This window comes from Mytilus edulis, chromosome 14 (genome assembly GCF_963676685.1).
Source record: "Mytilus edulis chromosome 14, xbMytEdul2.2, whole genome shotgun sequence".
In the NCBI taxonomy this organism is placed as follows: domain Eukaryota; kingdom Metazoa; phylum Mollusca; class Bivalvia; order Mytilida; family Mytilidae; genus Mytilus; species Mytilus edulis.
Window position 1 is genome coordinate 31,303,605 of NC_092357.1, and position 15,529 is coordinate 31,319,133.

At 30.2% G+C, this 15,529-nt stretch overlaps 1 protein-coding gene across 1 annotated transcript in view; it reads left to right on the forward strand.

Annotated features, from left to right (window-relative positions):
- Positions 1 to 4,841, forward strand: part of LOC139502918 (transient receptor potential cation channel subfamily M member 5-like) — a 41,397-nt gene extending 36,556 nt beyond the window's left edge. Inside the window, exons 22-23 of the mRNA XM_071292585.1 lie at positions 2,668 to 2,797; positions 3,145 to 4,841. Coding sequence (XP_071148686.1) covers positions 2,668 to 2,797; positions 3,145 to 3,304 — 290 coding nt within the window. The 3' untranslated portion in view covers positions 3,305 to 4,841. The remainder of the gene's footprint in view (positions 1 to 2,667; positions 2,798 to 3,144) is intronic.
- Positions 4,842 to 15,529: the final 10,688 nt, after the last annotated feature.

Below are 15,529 nucleotides of genomic sequence, written 5' to 3' on the forward strand. Positions count from 1 at the left end.
CTAATTTAAATTTGATGAACGGTTGAGGATAAAATCAAAAAGAAGAGAAAATTGACCTGCTACTATCACAAATTTTTCTTATAATGTAAAACACTAAAACATGTTCTTTGTGTTCTTTTTATAGGTCGTTTTAGGGGGTAGGGATACGGAATGTTAATATAAAAATTCAAATTCAGGAACGTCATTACTGGTTAAACCCAACTCAAATGTTTCACCTCTTTTGTTTGCTGTGGTTGTTTCCTTCTCCTTGATGTCAAGCTAAATGCATCACACATGTTATAGATTACCTACGTTTTGATAAAAACAATTCGCTACTCACGCTTTACGTGTACCGAAATTAATATTCAGTCATTGATAGGTTAATGATGCAAATAAAAAAAGTTCATAAAAAAAATGATTTCGAACATTAAAGTATTATTATCAAGCGAAAATCGTGTAAACAAGATCATTTTTTAAATGTACACTTTTGGCTGGCGAGGTAACAGAGAAGAGTTTCTCCATAGACATTTTACATATTATACGATAAGCCAACTGCAACAGTAAGAAAACAAAATTTGTTCTGTAAGCCAAGGTCAAACTAGATTTTTCTGTTTGGTCGGACGGTAAAATTAGTACCCTTGGCAATATTTTACATAACTCTATTATTTGTGAAAACACAAATTAAATTAATTTAAAAGTATGGATAAACACTGATAAAATTGTTCACATGACTTTTTTGTGTAGATCGGCAATCAAATCAATTAGGCAGACAATTATTTTGCGTATGAAATCAAAACGTGTGATTTAGATACTGAATCAGACGTAATTCTGGTTTATCATGTTTATGTGAATGTATGATTTTTCTTTGCAAAACATTTCTTTTAAATCACGATAAAATAACTTTCTGTGCTAATATTGCCAAGAATACTAGTATGTATTCATAAGTATAGCGTATTATTCCTGAACGATTCATTTTGTCAAGTTTAAATTACAAAAATACACTATACGAAAACGTTTCGAAAATGTGTCCAAAAATTGACAAAAAATATATGCAATAGGAAGGTTCTGCAAATGATTCCACCGATATGAAGGCCTGGAATTTTAACCGCCACTAGAAAATGGTTGTATTTTTGAACTTTTGTCATGTAGCAGTCCATTTACTAGCCAATCAAAGAGTTGCTTCAATGGTTCTTTTACATGCAGAAATCATTAAACGCTCTTTGCACGAGCTGTGGAAATTATTTTCCCATTCCGACTACACGCGTTTGCGTATTTATAAATCCTTCACAGCAAAAACCTACGTATGTGTGCATCAAGTTGTTTACCTCTGATAAGAAAAAAATATCTGTGAAACCTAAGCTAACCTAAGGTGGGGTTCGTGTTGTTTATTCTTTAGTTTTCTATGTTGTGTCATATGTACTCTTGTTTTTCTGTTTGTCTTTTTCATTTTTAGCCATGGCTTTGTCAGTTTGTTTTAGATTTATGAGTTTGACTGTCCCTTTGGTATCTTTCGTCCCTCTTCTCTCTCGTTATAAGGGGTAACATTTAGATGTATCATATAAGCAAAATATATATTCCGTTCTAACATCTTTGCTCTTTAAATACGAGTTTAGTTGTCTGCTCTGTAATTTTACCGAACGTGTCTTTATCACGATTGTGACATTTTGACTCCGCGCTGGTTAATTGCTTGTAGAGATACCTGCTATGAAAATACTCTTCAAAGCCATATTAAAGTCCGTCTCGTTACAGATATAAAGCATAAAACCAAATCCGAACAAATTGACTAAGGATGAATTTTGTACATGTAATAGAAAACCAAAGGATATGGGGTACACATCCATGACATAAAATCAATATATGCACGAAAAAAGCAAAGCAATAGCGCTTGTGTTGCTGTTCCTCATTTCAAAGTTGATATTTTATAAATGGTTGCACTCAATTGTCCTATATATTGTACACACATATCATGTATATATACATCCCTGTATGTAATGTAACTATTGGACCATTTAGTGCTTATTCATTCTTAAATATAAGTCTTACCACGTCTCCTTATTTTCATAAAGGGTGCGACAATCAAAACTATAGACATGTTTTGTACAAAATAACAATTTTTCAATCGGACTGAGTCTATAAATGTTGTTATGAGACATAATTAATTAAGATATGCAAAATAAAGGCAACAGTAGTATACCGCTGTTCAAAACTCATAAATCCATGGACAAAAAACAAAATCGGGGCAACAAACCAAAACCGAGGGAAACGCACTAAATATAAGAAGAGAACAACGACATTACACCGAAACGTAACACACACATAAACGGACCAAGCATCAGACAAAACACCACGAGAATAACAAATATAACATGAAAACCAAATACATGAATTTGGGATAGACAAGTACCGTGCCATGTCTTATCTCAATTTCTCAAAAATAAGAGAATACACAACAAGTTAAGCAATGATTTAACAAAATCACTAATAAGATTAATAAAAGGGGACAAGTGCATGAATGGGCGGCGACCTTAAAAGTTTCTTCTTGTTTGCATTACAGGATTCCGCTTAAAGTATATTCAATTTTCATGTTTTAATATTATTTTTGAGTAACATTGAAAAAATACACAAATCCTTCTTTCACGTCATTTTGAAGAAGAAAAAACTCAACACTTTGAACATATTTCTTTACAGAAATTACAGAAACCGATGCCGAAAATGAAAAATTAGCTATTTTAGAAAAAGATGCAGTATACAGTCATTTAAATTCATCAACTCGGTTACGAAGACGTCGGGCCAGAAATATGGATGCTGAAAAGGACGGGTATTTTCTATATTCATATTTCGTTTTTTTTTTTTACATCACTTTTATGTCCTTTTTTTAAATATATTCGTAAACATCATTTCAAGTTATGTTTCCCATTTTTTTTTGGAATATTTGAAATAACTAGTTATACATATATTTTAATATGTCACTTCATAAATCGGGATTTAACAATCTTATATACGATTAAGGGAGAGATGATTAGCGAGTGCAACATTATTTAATTGCATGCGACCAATTATAAAAAGTTAAATTATAAATGAAGCATTTGTTTTTAAAATTAAAGATGAACGTTTGTCGAACTTTTAGTATTAGATATTTTCCAATTGTTTTTGTCTTGCTTTCAGGTTTGAAGCTAGTTATGAAAAAGATACAGATCTCACCTTGCAAGAACAAATAAATGTTTTGTCGTCTGACGTAGATATAATTCTGAAGACTGTAAAACAGATAATGGCAACAAAACAGAATGTATTGATAGTAGATGTTCCTAGGGGTATACGCAGTTAAAATATGAACCACTGAAATCATCTATAGGGCCTCGTCAAACCATTATAAACATGACATTCAATAAAATGATTAGATGCAAATCAGAAAATCTAGCAGAAATTTCACCGTGAGACTCTTCATTCCATTCAGATTGGTATCGGTATTTTACTTATATGATTGTCACTATCAGTATTGTTTTATATGAGGATCAGTATCAGCAGATTTGCATCCAATCGTATCGTTTGCAGAGCTTTATAAAACCCAGGATTATAGATATAAAGGGACTCCATTTGTTTTTAATCTATAACTTATTCTTGCTGATATATTCGTTTGAATACATAATATTTATGTATTTAAGTGGAATTTTAAGAATCTTTCTATCAATGCATTGACTGTTGACTACTGTTTCCTTACTTTTGACATTTTTACCTATTATGTCTGTTTGTTTTGTTCACACATTGTTGTCATTTTAATGGAATTTTATACAACAGTCATACAAGTGAGAGGTTTAGCTATCTATGAGAACAGGTTAAACTAACATTTTCTACATAAGACAGTTGACAGTTGTTATCCATTCGTTTGATGTGTTAGAGCTTTTGATTTTGCCATTTGATTATGGACGTTCCGTTTTAAATTTTCCTCGGAGTTCGTTTTTTTTTGTTATTTTACTTTTGTTTTGGTATAAAATATGTAGGTGTAAATTTAAGACCAATCTTCAATCTTCTAATGGTTAATCGCAGCTGTGATGGTAGTGAAGATGTACATGTATTCCGAAATATTTACTGGTTTATTATATTATGTTTTTCATTAACAGTAAGTTTAAGCGTGCTATCTTTTAATTAGAAACTTTATTTTAATTCTTTTTTGTATGTACTTTTTGTATTTCTTAACGATCGGACGCGCTTTTATGAATGACTGTTGACCACAACATGTGTCAATAATATAATTTTGTAAAGTGTTGATTGTGAAAAAAAAGCTTTATGAATTCGAACAGACTTTTTACAGGTTAAAGGTAATACGGCTGCCTATACGTCCGTATATACCAACAAGTTTTACCTTGATCGTTTAACAGGTCGAATGAAAGCAGTACTTACTTAAAGTTAACCAAACTCTGGACACAGTAAATTCTAATAAACAGGAAATACACATGTTCTTAACCAGACAACAGAAGATTTTAACTCCTAAAGATTTGAATGAAAATTTATCAAGTTATTAGACCATTATCCCCACGTGTTGGTTTCTGACTTACCCTTTCCTGTTTGTTTTTATTCAAAATGTGTATGACCTTTTATGACTTTCACAATTTAAGAAAATTATAAATATTTTAGTTTAATCAATTTCAAATCGAACATTATTCCAATGTATATGTTCGCCTAGGTAACTAAAACCATTTAGTTGAGCATATTTTATTGTTTAATAGGGCTTTAAGTACGGAGATAATTGCATTTTATTATATCTGTACCTTTACTTTGTAATTATGTAGTTTTACCTTAACCATGTATTATTTTACTTGTCTGTGAAGTTATTCAAATAAATTATTATTATATGTTAATATAAACTGTTCATGATTCATGATTAAGTATATGGATTATATGGGTATTACATTTATCGCCATATGTTTCGTACAATATGCAATTATGCTTAAACTACAATGAGGTTGGCACTCACTCAGATAACGTGTATCTTGTACTTCGGTTGTTCTGTCTAGATGTCCTAGAGCATTGTTGCTTCAGGGAAACTGTCTTGGAGGATTTGCGTTCCATAGGTGTTATCGGAAAATAGTCAAAGCATCATTGCTCCATATAAATTGTCTTATCAAATGACATGGTGATATGATCAGGTTCACAGCATGGTACGCGATTAAACCAAATGGTATCGAAGGAGTGACGTTCAGAGGATGGACCTGTGATTAAAGTATGAGAACAAACATAAAAACCCCAGTAAATCCTTCTTGTTTGATAAAATTAAGACAGCTGTTAATGAAGACAACAATAATACCAAGTATGAAACCTTTCTTGAAATCTCTCAGAAAAAGAGTGGTATCGAAAAGATGTCATTGTGCTACCATTTTGAACAAATAACAAATAGATATAGAAAGATGTGGTGTGAGTGCCAATGAGACAACTGTCCATCCAAATAATAATTTATAAAAGTAAACTATTATAGGTCAATGTACGGCCTCCAACACGGAGCCTTGGCTCACACCGAACAACAAGCTATAAAGGGCCCAAAAATTACTAGTGTAAAACCATTCAAACGGGCAAACCAACAGTCTTATCTATATAAAAAAACAAGAAACACATATAAATAACATAAAAAACGACAACTAATGTACATTTGACTTAATACAGGTGCAAACATTTGCAGCGGGATTAAACGTTTTAATGGGACCAAACCTTCTCCATTTTTATAAAACAATAGCATAACATCACTACATGGAAAAACATATCTCATGTAAAATATTTTTTTATATAGCAGGATCAGAAGAATTTGAGGCCAAATAATTCTTCAAAATAAGAATATGTTGATGAACCATAAATTGAATCCCTCAGTGCAGGATGATAAAAAAGGGATTGTTTTAAAATGTGTTCTCATATTGACAGACATGGTTTGGATTTGCTTTGAAGAAGACAGAATTCCCAAATATGATACGTGTAAAATGCAAACATTGATAAAGTTAAAAAGTATTCCACTTTATTTATTTTGTATATCAAAGGATATGTGAACACTTAAGGGGACAGTAATTGTACGATAAAGGAAACAGTAGATAGAAAGAGAGGTGTTAATTGTCAAGACTTTTAACAAATATTCACTATTCAAAGCTTAAAACAAATTAAAATATTTGGTCTTCGTTTCATACAAAATGGTAAACGTAGATACACAAATCTAGGGTAGCGGAGGACAAATAATACTTCTTTGATTCACACAAAATAAAACTCTAAATCGGACATAATCAAGATGCTTCATTTTTTTTGTATTAACAACATATTTTTTAACGTTCGGCTGACTTGTTTTTTTTTAACAAACATAGTGCAAAGGAACAGACTGTGTTCCTCTGCATGTTCGACTTGTTCCTTTGTTGATAAACGGCAGATTTCACATTAGAGCTTCTACATGTTTTTAGAAGAGTAAAAAGAAGCTAGCTAGTTTTAATGTCCATTTTTTATCTTTCGCCTCTATTTTAGCATTTACCTTGAACGTTACGTTCCGCTGCATATGCAATGTCTTCTCACTTCAACCTTCAAAGTTTGGTGCCTATATGCAACGCATTTATCCTATCCAACTTGAAATAAAGGATGAAATATTTAAAACGGTTTCAAAATAGTAGACAAAACTTGCAGTTAATCCCTATGTTATATTTTTAGCCATGTTGGCCATCTTGCTTGGCAGGCGGGTTCATCAGACAAATTTTTAAACTAGATACCCAATGATGATTGTGGTCAAGTGTGATTACATATGACCCTGGAGGTTCAGTAGAATATTTTTGTTAAATGTAACGAACGACGGACCCTTAATAATGAGAAGAGCTCACTTCGCCCTTTGGGCCAGGTAAGCTAAAAGAAAAACAAGTGCATACATATGTCAAAGCTGCTGTTTCTAAAGAAAAGTAAAATTTGCAAGATGATATAACGTTTAAGGGTTCAAGGACTTCATTGTTTGTGTATTTATAATTTCATAATTTCATTTGTATAAACAACAAAAGACTTACACTTTACCGCTTATAAAAGCTAAAATATCACACTAGCTCATTTCGTTATTTAAGGGGTATTTGTTTATTACTCTACCACTTTAAATGATTTAGACATAAAAGATGTGATGACTATATTTTATACCATTCAAGTAGAGTTTATCATTTCAACTTTGAAGAAAATATATGAACTATGTAATTTTTACAATGATTATTTCATTGATTTACGAGATTTAAACATCGGATAACTACCAAAGTCAATTACCGATTTAAATTTTACGTAGTTCTGCACGCACACTGTTGTGCCTATTTCAAAACCCATAATTAGGTCTTTTGACTTTTCCATAACTAATGTGGCCTCTTATCATTACTGCTAGTTGAACACGCACAGATTTGCTCCTTTTTTCAAAATCCATTCATTATATAAGATTTAAGAAAATAAAACATTTGAACGAATAAATATTTCGTTCAATTTATGGTTACAAGTAGTTTAAAAATTTTGACTACTTCGTAGGCATAACCCTCAGAGGTGCAAGTGTGTCGACTTATAATTTAATGGTAGATAAGACAAAAGACCCATAAACCAGCCAACATTGGAACGTTGGCAAAACGTATCTACATGCATTGGCCCAATTTTGTTCATGTTGTTTTTAAACGTTGGTCCAATGTTTAAGTGCAAAGTGCCCTTATGTTGGTCCAACGTGATGGCTACACGTTGGAACAACGTTGTAAGGTGTTATACAGGGCATTGGCCCAACGTTGATCTAATGATAAAATATTACTTGCTAATGTTGAACAAACTTTGGCACTCCGTTGGTTCAATCTGTAAACTTTTCTATCCATATGAAGGGTACTAAAATCCCTTCCATCCAACAATTGAAATAATACCTGATCCTTAGATCAGTTTCAAATGGCGATGTATTACTTTTTTTTTATGTGCACTTATTGTGTTTTACAGATCCACTATACCATGTTGTGTCATACTACCCGAAAATTTTATCTGTTGCCACTATCTCTCCATCTTTCTGATCATGAATGAATTACTTGCCAATGGACTTTTCAGTAACCAACAACCAATCAATCTCTCTCCAGGAATTGTTCTTCTGAATTTTACTCATTTTGGAATGAATTCAATCAACATATCCATGTTACATATTTTTATTAAATAATATTAATGCAAAGCTATATTTAAATATTTATTTATAATTAGCTAGACAACCAGTAAAATGAAAAAAAATCGTTTTTGTATCTCATGTATCTAGACGTTGCTGAATCAGATCTAAAACTAACCAAAACTCTGGAATTCTTTTAAATTTCTTTGAAGTAACAATCATTAAACGACATTGATGAAACATTTTAGAACGAGGTACATCATTTTCAAACGCAGTGAATAAAATCGTCGTATCAAAACAAAATCAGAAATATTTAAATATCGGTAATATAGGATTTATTCGATGATACTTACCTTTAATGGTAAATAGTTCATGTTTATTTAGAATTGAAACTGATTGTAACAAAATCCAGAAAATAATTCGCCTGAAACGTAAATTTCAAAATAAACACTATTTAATGCTTATTGTTGACGATGCAGGTGCAACAAGAAGACTATGTATATATAAACCACATTTCGGTCAATCGTTATCAAATTACTCGTTCTGGAGGATTAACTTTTGTAAGAATGTTTCTCTAAAAATATGGTAATTTAACCCTTACCGAACCCATTATATAAAACAATGTAATCAGCGTGTGGTTGACGATGAATTCAGAAGGTTTGATTGAATGAGTTTGAAGGTCATAACCATTATCAGCTCACTAGATGAACAAAATATGCACACAGATTTAATGAAATTGATAACTTTGTGGAAAATAGAAAGCACTCGATTAGCAAAACAAATATATGATAATTTAGCTATCTCGATTGTATAAATCCAATAATTTACTTGTATCAATGTAAGAATCTATATTTCAAGGTCATAACAGAATTTAATAGAGATTATAACCGAGAACCAATTTCTACATTTCCATTCGAATGGTCTTATTGTCTTACATTGATAATATCACAGATAGATATTCCAAATATTTATTTAATTTAAATACTGCAGACATAACAGATAATTGTTACAAAGGCCTTTCAATTTTAAAACTTTTCATTGAAAGATTAATACTTTGGAAAACAAAAGAGTCGGTGTTAGATTGATAAGAAAGTATTGTTAGTAACTTTTGGATTTACATTGCTGAATCAACAAAAGAAAACTAATATTTCGGGTAATCATTTCTTTGTCTTATATGCCTACATTATGGACGATGCATTCTCAGACGTGAATTTTGTCGTAAAATGTGAGTATATTTCATATCTTCGGATAATACATATTAGTGTGACCGTGTAAAATATATTCGAAAATAAGATACAAATATGTTTATAATACTAAATTTCTTGTAATAGTAATGTCTTTTAACTTAAAAAATATTTATGACAACAAACCTCAATATTATTTACTAGTAGCCAAAAGAAACAAACGCTGATTTTCGGTATTTAAGGCTACCAGGGGTAGTTTGGGTCTATTGAATAACGTTACATTGATGCACCCAAAGAGAAAAATACTAGATTTTACTTCAAACGACTATTGTTGTTACTCAAATCAAGTAAAAAAAAAAACAAGTAAAAAAATGAAGAAAAAAATGAGTTATTACTACTAATTCTAAGTAATTGTAAGTAATTAGCTAGTAATTAAATGCAATAAATGTTCTATGTATCTTAAGAAGTTCTTTTAATCAATATTAAGTAACTTTTTTCATATATAATTTATTCACATTAAGTATTTCTTTTACGATAGTAATTAATTATTTTAAACCACATGAAGTATCTCTTTAAGTTATAGTAATAATTATTTTAATGCACATTAATACTTTCTTTTACTAGTTGTAATTAATTCTGTTGATAAATATTGAGCACTTGTATTTCTTTTAATATTCTTAATTAATTTTTTATCACTTGTAAGCCATTGTTTTACTTATGGCAAGTAGTTTCTGGGGAAAAAAACTTTTAATTCATGTGTTGAATAAGTAATGTATTTATAGGTTTTTATTCATTATTCATAGGTATATATATATATATATATACAGAGAGGAATAAAAAAAAATGTTTTTGTTTTTATTATAAATGCATATTATTTTTAAAAGTAACATAACTTTCAAAAAATGATCATATACTATATCCTGTTTTAATCTATTTCTTTTCTTTTTATCGAAAGTTAATAGAGTCTACGTCCCCCGAAATTCTTTGTGCTAACTTTTATTTTTATTGAAAGAGTACACAAAGAGAAGCTCCAGTTTACTGTTCGATTCATTTGAAATTTGAATGAGTTCTAGCCATTTTAAAAAAAAAAAAAGCTTATCAAAGTCAAATGGAACCTTAATCCTGATTTGCTGAATATTTTCTATTTTCAAATAAAAAAAAAAAAAAACACTATTGGAAACATGATACAATTTATTACCTTTATAATTATTAATTCTATTAAGACCAAGTTTATATAATGACAGCTATATCATTAAGGGGAAATGATAGCTTGAAGATGTTTTGATATGGAAATAGATTAGGTAATGGATATCGTATTTTCAATATATCAAGTATTTTAAGTAATCTGAAGTAAAACTCGAAGTATTATCTAGTTATCCAAGGCAAATGTTAAAGTATTCCTAAGTAATATTTTTGTTTGTTTCAGAATTTTTTTTTATATACACACTATTCTAGTAAATAAATACAATTACTTGTTTCATGTAATTTTGTTCATATCTAGTTAAAACATTACCTACTGGTAATTGTGAGTAAATGTTATGTTATTTTTAGTCATACGTCAGAAAAAGAATACTTAATTTCCGTAATATCTCATTACTTAGTAAAACAAATTGTATGTGTGTGTGTAGCAGTTATCACATTTTTACCAACTTCAGCTTCATTAGTAGTTTCTGTGAATCGACATTAAACATGTTTTATATAAAGGATTTCAAATCGTTACGTGTTTGGAAATGCATTTTGACATTGTCTAAATATTACCTACATGCAAAGGTTGTTGAATTACCTTTAGTACCAATTCTTAATAAAAAAAAATACAGTAAAACACAGTAATAACCTTATTCAGTTTAAATTGCTAACGTAGTATTAATTTCAACTTGGGCCTTTTAGTATGTGATCACATTACAATACAAAATATGTATTATATATCATATAATTGTTTTGGAAAACGAAACATTTAAATGATTCGTGTATGCATTGTGATACCGTTATTGATCTTATTGTTATAAAACATTTAACAGTACAATACAATCTTAATTGGCCAAGTACTTGCAAACTTTATCCATTAGTGTTAAATGGGAATGTGCAATAGAACTCAAATGACTCAGTGTCTATTTCGTTAATTTAATTACTGTACCTTTTTTTGTATTATTGTCTGTCATTTTTGTTTATGTGCCTTGTCGATATGACTTTTGGTGTTTCTTTGATACATTTGACGTGGATGTGTACTTATACATCCCGTTTTTGTACATTTTTGTATTCTTGTCTTTCATTTTTGCTAATGTACTTTGTTTATATGCATTTTTATGCCCCATTTATAGGCATTATACTTTCTTGTCTGTGCGTCAGTCCGACCGTCAGTTCATTCGTTCATTCGTCTATTCGCCTGTACGTCTGTCCCGCTTCCGGTTAGAGTTTTTAGTCGAGGTTGGTTTTGATGAAGTTGAAGTCCAATCGACTTCAAACTTAGAACACATGTTCCCTATTATAACATCTAAAGATTGTCATTTTAATACCAAATTAGAGATTTCACTCCATTTTCATGGTTTGTTGAAAATAGAAAATGATAGTGTAGATGGGGCGTCCATGTACTATGGACACATTCTTTTTTATGGTGTTTCTTTGATATGTACATCCCGTCATTGTATTATTGTACTATGGTAAATTTGTGTATTCTTGTCTTCAATGTTTGCTTATATCAAATGTAATTGGTCTATATAACAACTTGTGCTTCTCTGTTGTACATTTTTTTCAGACCGTGCACGGCTGTATGGCCAGTCAAGATCGTTAAACTCTTTTTGTTTTTGTATATTTGCTTGTTTTTATAGTAACCAAGATTATAACACATTGTTGACGGCTGTACCCTTATTTGTCTACCTATTATGTATGACATCGTTGTCAATATCATTGAATATGATGCGAATGTCATACAAGTGACAGGTTTAGCTAGCTTTAAAACCAGGTTTAGGGCACCATTGTGTACACAAGATAATGCATATTCCAAGTCAGGAATATGACAGTTGTTATCCATTCATTTGATGTGTTTGAGCTTTGATCTTGTCTTTTGAATAGGGACTTTCCTTTTAAACTGTTCCTAAAAGTTCAGTATTTTTGTGATATTACCTTTTTGAATTATGATCTCTTTAATCTATTTTTAGACTTTCAGTAGTTGTCATTGACTTTTAATAACATTCTGTATTGTCTGAAAAACTACTGAACTGTACTGAATTTGTTAGCGAATGATCTGAACATTATCATATTTACCATAGCTGGTAAGTCTTATAATTGACGCTTTTTGTATATTTGTTGGCTTTTCAAAAGATTTGAAAATCAGAATGAAAGTAAACTTTAAGTTATTCGTAGAAATGTTTCTTTAAACAATTGCTTAATTCCAAATTAAGTTTCAACTATTTTCAAGTTATCATTTTAGTAATGTTTTAGCGATTCAAAATTAAACGTTAAGCAATAGACCAGACTTTTTAAAAATGGCAATATAAAGGAATCGACTCGATACTTGTACTAATGTTAGTATCCACATAAACTAGAAACCTTATGGTCCCACAGGTAATAATGAATTACAGCTTTACTAAAACTACAAGTAATATGTGTAACCAAATGCACCATTGTTTAGTTTAATAACCGTGTAAATCTTTTTTTGTCTTACTAAATCAGCCTCAATTTTATTGTATTCGTGTAGTTCGAGCAAAACAAGATGTGATTTACGAAAATTGGGTTTATATCTGATATAAAGCATACTAAATATTTCGATCCACTTTTGAGGAACTTCTTTTTATTACTTACTTTTACTTGAATCACTGATAATTTTAACATTTGCATCATACTATTTCAATAGCTTTCAATTTACTTTTTTAGAATCAATAATAAAAGTAACAGCAGAATACAGTTATTCAGATGTCATAAATCGAATAACAGAAAACAAATCCGGGTAACAAAATAAAATCGAGAGAAACGTATAGCTTCTATTAAAGGAAAATAACGGAACAACAGAATCACTGTGGTGCAACATACATCAAACGGCAAAATACACAGAAACGGAAGTTTTGATTACAACTGGTATATTGATGAATTTTCACAGGACATTTTAAGAAAATGAATAATGGATTAAACCTAGTTGTGTGGCTAGCTAAACCTTTCGCTTACATGGCAATTAACAGAGTATATTCCGTAGCTTTTTGTTTAATATCTCAGCTTTTTCAACACGATATACTATATAATTCTAGATCTCCTCTGGTTTAGTTTTCGAAAAAGAATAACTATACACGTTAATGTATACCCTTCAGAAAAGTTTTTTTGGGATTATACCAGAACGAAATAAACAGACGGGGCTTGATAAAACCTGAAAATCTGACTGATATGAACATTATCCCGAATGACTCGATTACTTTTCGTTGTATTTCACTTTATTTGTTTCTCCTACTTCTACCATGTTAACGTTTATAACATACGTATATATATCTTTTGCTATTTTCAGAATCGTCATGTCTACAATATAAATATAGAGACGAATGAAACAATAATTTGTGACCCTAGACAATATCAACTATTTTCCATACCAAACTCAGAAAAGGCCAAAAATAGAGTCACAAGAAGTCTAAAGGTACGTTTTTTTGGTATTTAAACAATATCAGTTATGTCCCGTCATTTGAATATTCATAATCATTTGAAAATAGGTTTTTAAAACATAATCGAAATAAATGCAATTGACCTTTGACATTTTCTCCGAGAGAAACATTGCCTTCTTTCTAAGTGTGTATCGTTACTTCCTGTAAACATGCTCAAGTCGAATGAATTCATTTTAAATCTGCAAACAAGTATTACAGATATTTGAAATGAAAAACATAATCATGATAATATGTTTTTTTAATCTTATGTTAATTATAGGCATAAATTAAAAAAGTGCTATGAATTATCCTACCATGAATTATTGTATTGCTTACAAGAAACAACTTTGCATTATGAAGATGGATATTTTAAAGTATGTAACAAATCAATTATTTATTGATTTTTTTTAGTTATAATTCATATGAAAAAAAAACAAGTCATCTTTTTTTCATTTAACAGATTCAGCATTTTATTTATTTCCTGTCACATAAGGAACATTGTGTAAACTCGTTCCTTGTGTTGAATATATATTTTGGCTGAGACCTTATATAATGTTCCTGCGTTGAGTTTACGTAAAATTTGAGCATATACATTATGTATGATTGAGTAATAGCTGTGAACACTGATCGGCAAAAGTGACACGAAAAGTACGACAAAAAAAACCTGGACTGATAAAATTCTTAATTTGAAAAAGGCAACACATATATCATATTAAATACATTTTTTTGTCTTTCTAAAAACGTCTTTTGTTTGTCCATTCCGGTACGTGACTTTTCTGTAACGAATATAATTAACTCAATGTCAATAAAAATGATGGTGTAATGTTTTTTATTGTAAATAACATTTCAAAAGCTGCAACATGAATACTGTTGTTAAAAGCAATAACCTCTTTTTATCATTGATCGTGTTGATATTCATATTAACACACAAAGGGTAGTCATGCTTTACTCCACGTGTAATGCATATATGTTGTAAGCATCAGCTCTAATACGGTTTATCTTTATGAGAAAGAAAAAAAAAGAATACTACCGTTTTTACATAACACAGATGTTGAAGCTTAACAATTTAAAACTATTTATTTCCATTCTTTATAACATTTACATTATTTGAGCCACGGGAGATAGAAATAGACCTAATCCAAATGAATATCAATATATCTGTTAACATATTGCAGTTTGAAAACCCCTCCAATCAAAATTTAAAACTTCTTGAAGATAGTATATGCATCTTAAAAAGACGAACACCATTCATTTCTTTATTTAATATTTGAATTTTCGAAATCAAGTCTAACATGAATACGTGCACTTGTAAATAGTTGATTCTAACCAACGCAGTTCCTTTAATTTCTTATTCATTGATAATCGAGAGAACTGGATATTTAATGTTTAAGTGTATGTCAGTAAAATTAGCCGTCAGTGCCCCATCTCCTATTAAATCTCATTCAGTATTTGTCAATACAAGATACAATGTGTAGTTATAACCAATATGGCGGCTTTACTATGACATTTCGGGCAAAGACCAACTTACTGTCATCAATTAAATTATAAGTAATAACTAAGTTGTGTTATTTCTTTTTCTGACATCTATCCATTAATCGTGAAGACCTCATTTTGTGTGTCGCTTCTCTTCCTTCCGCAATAAA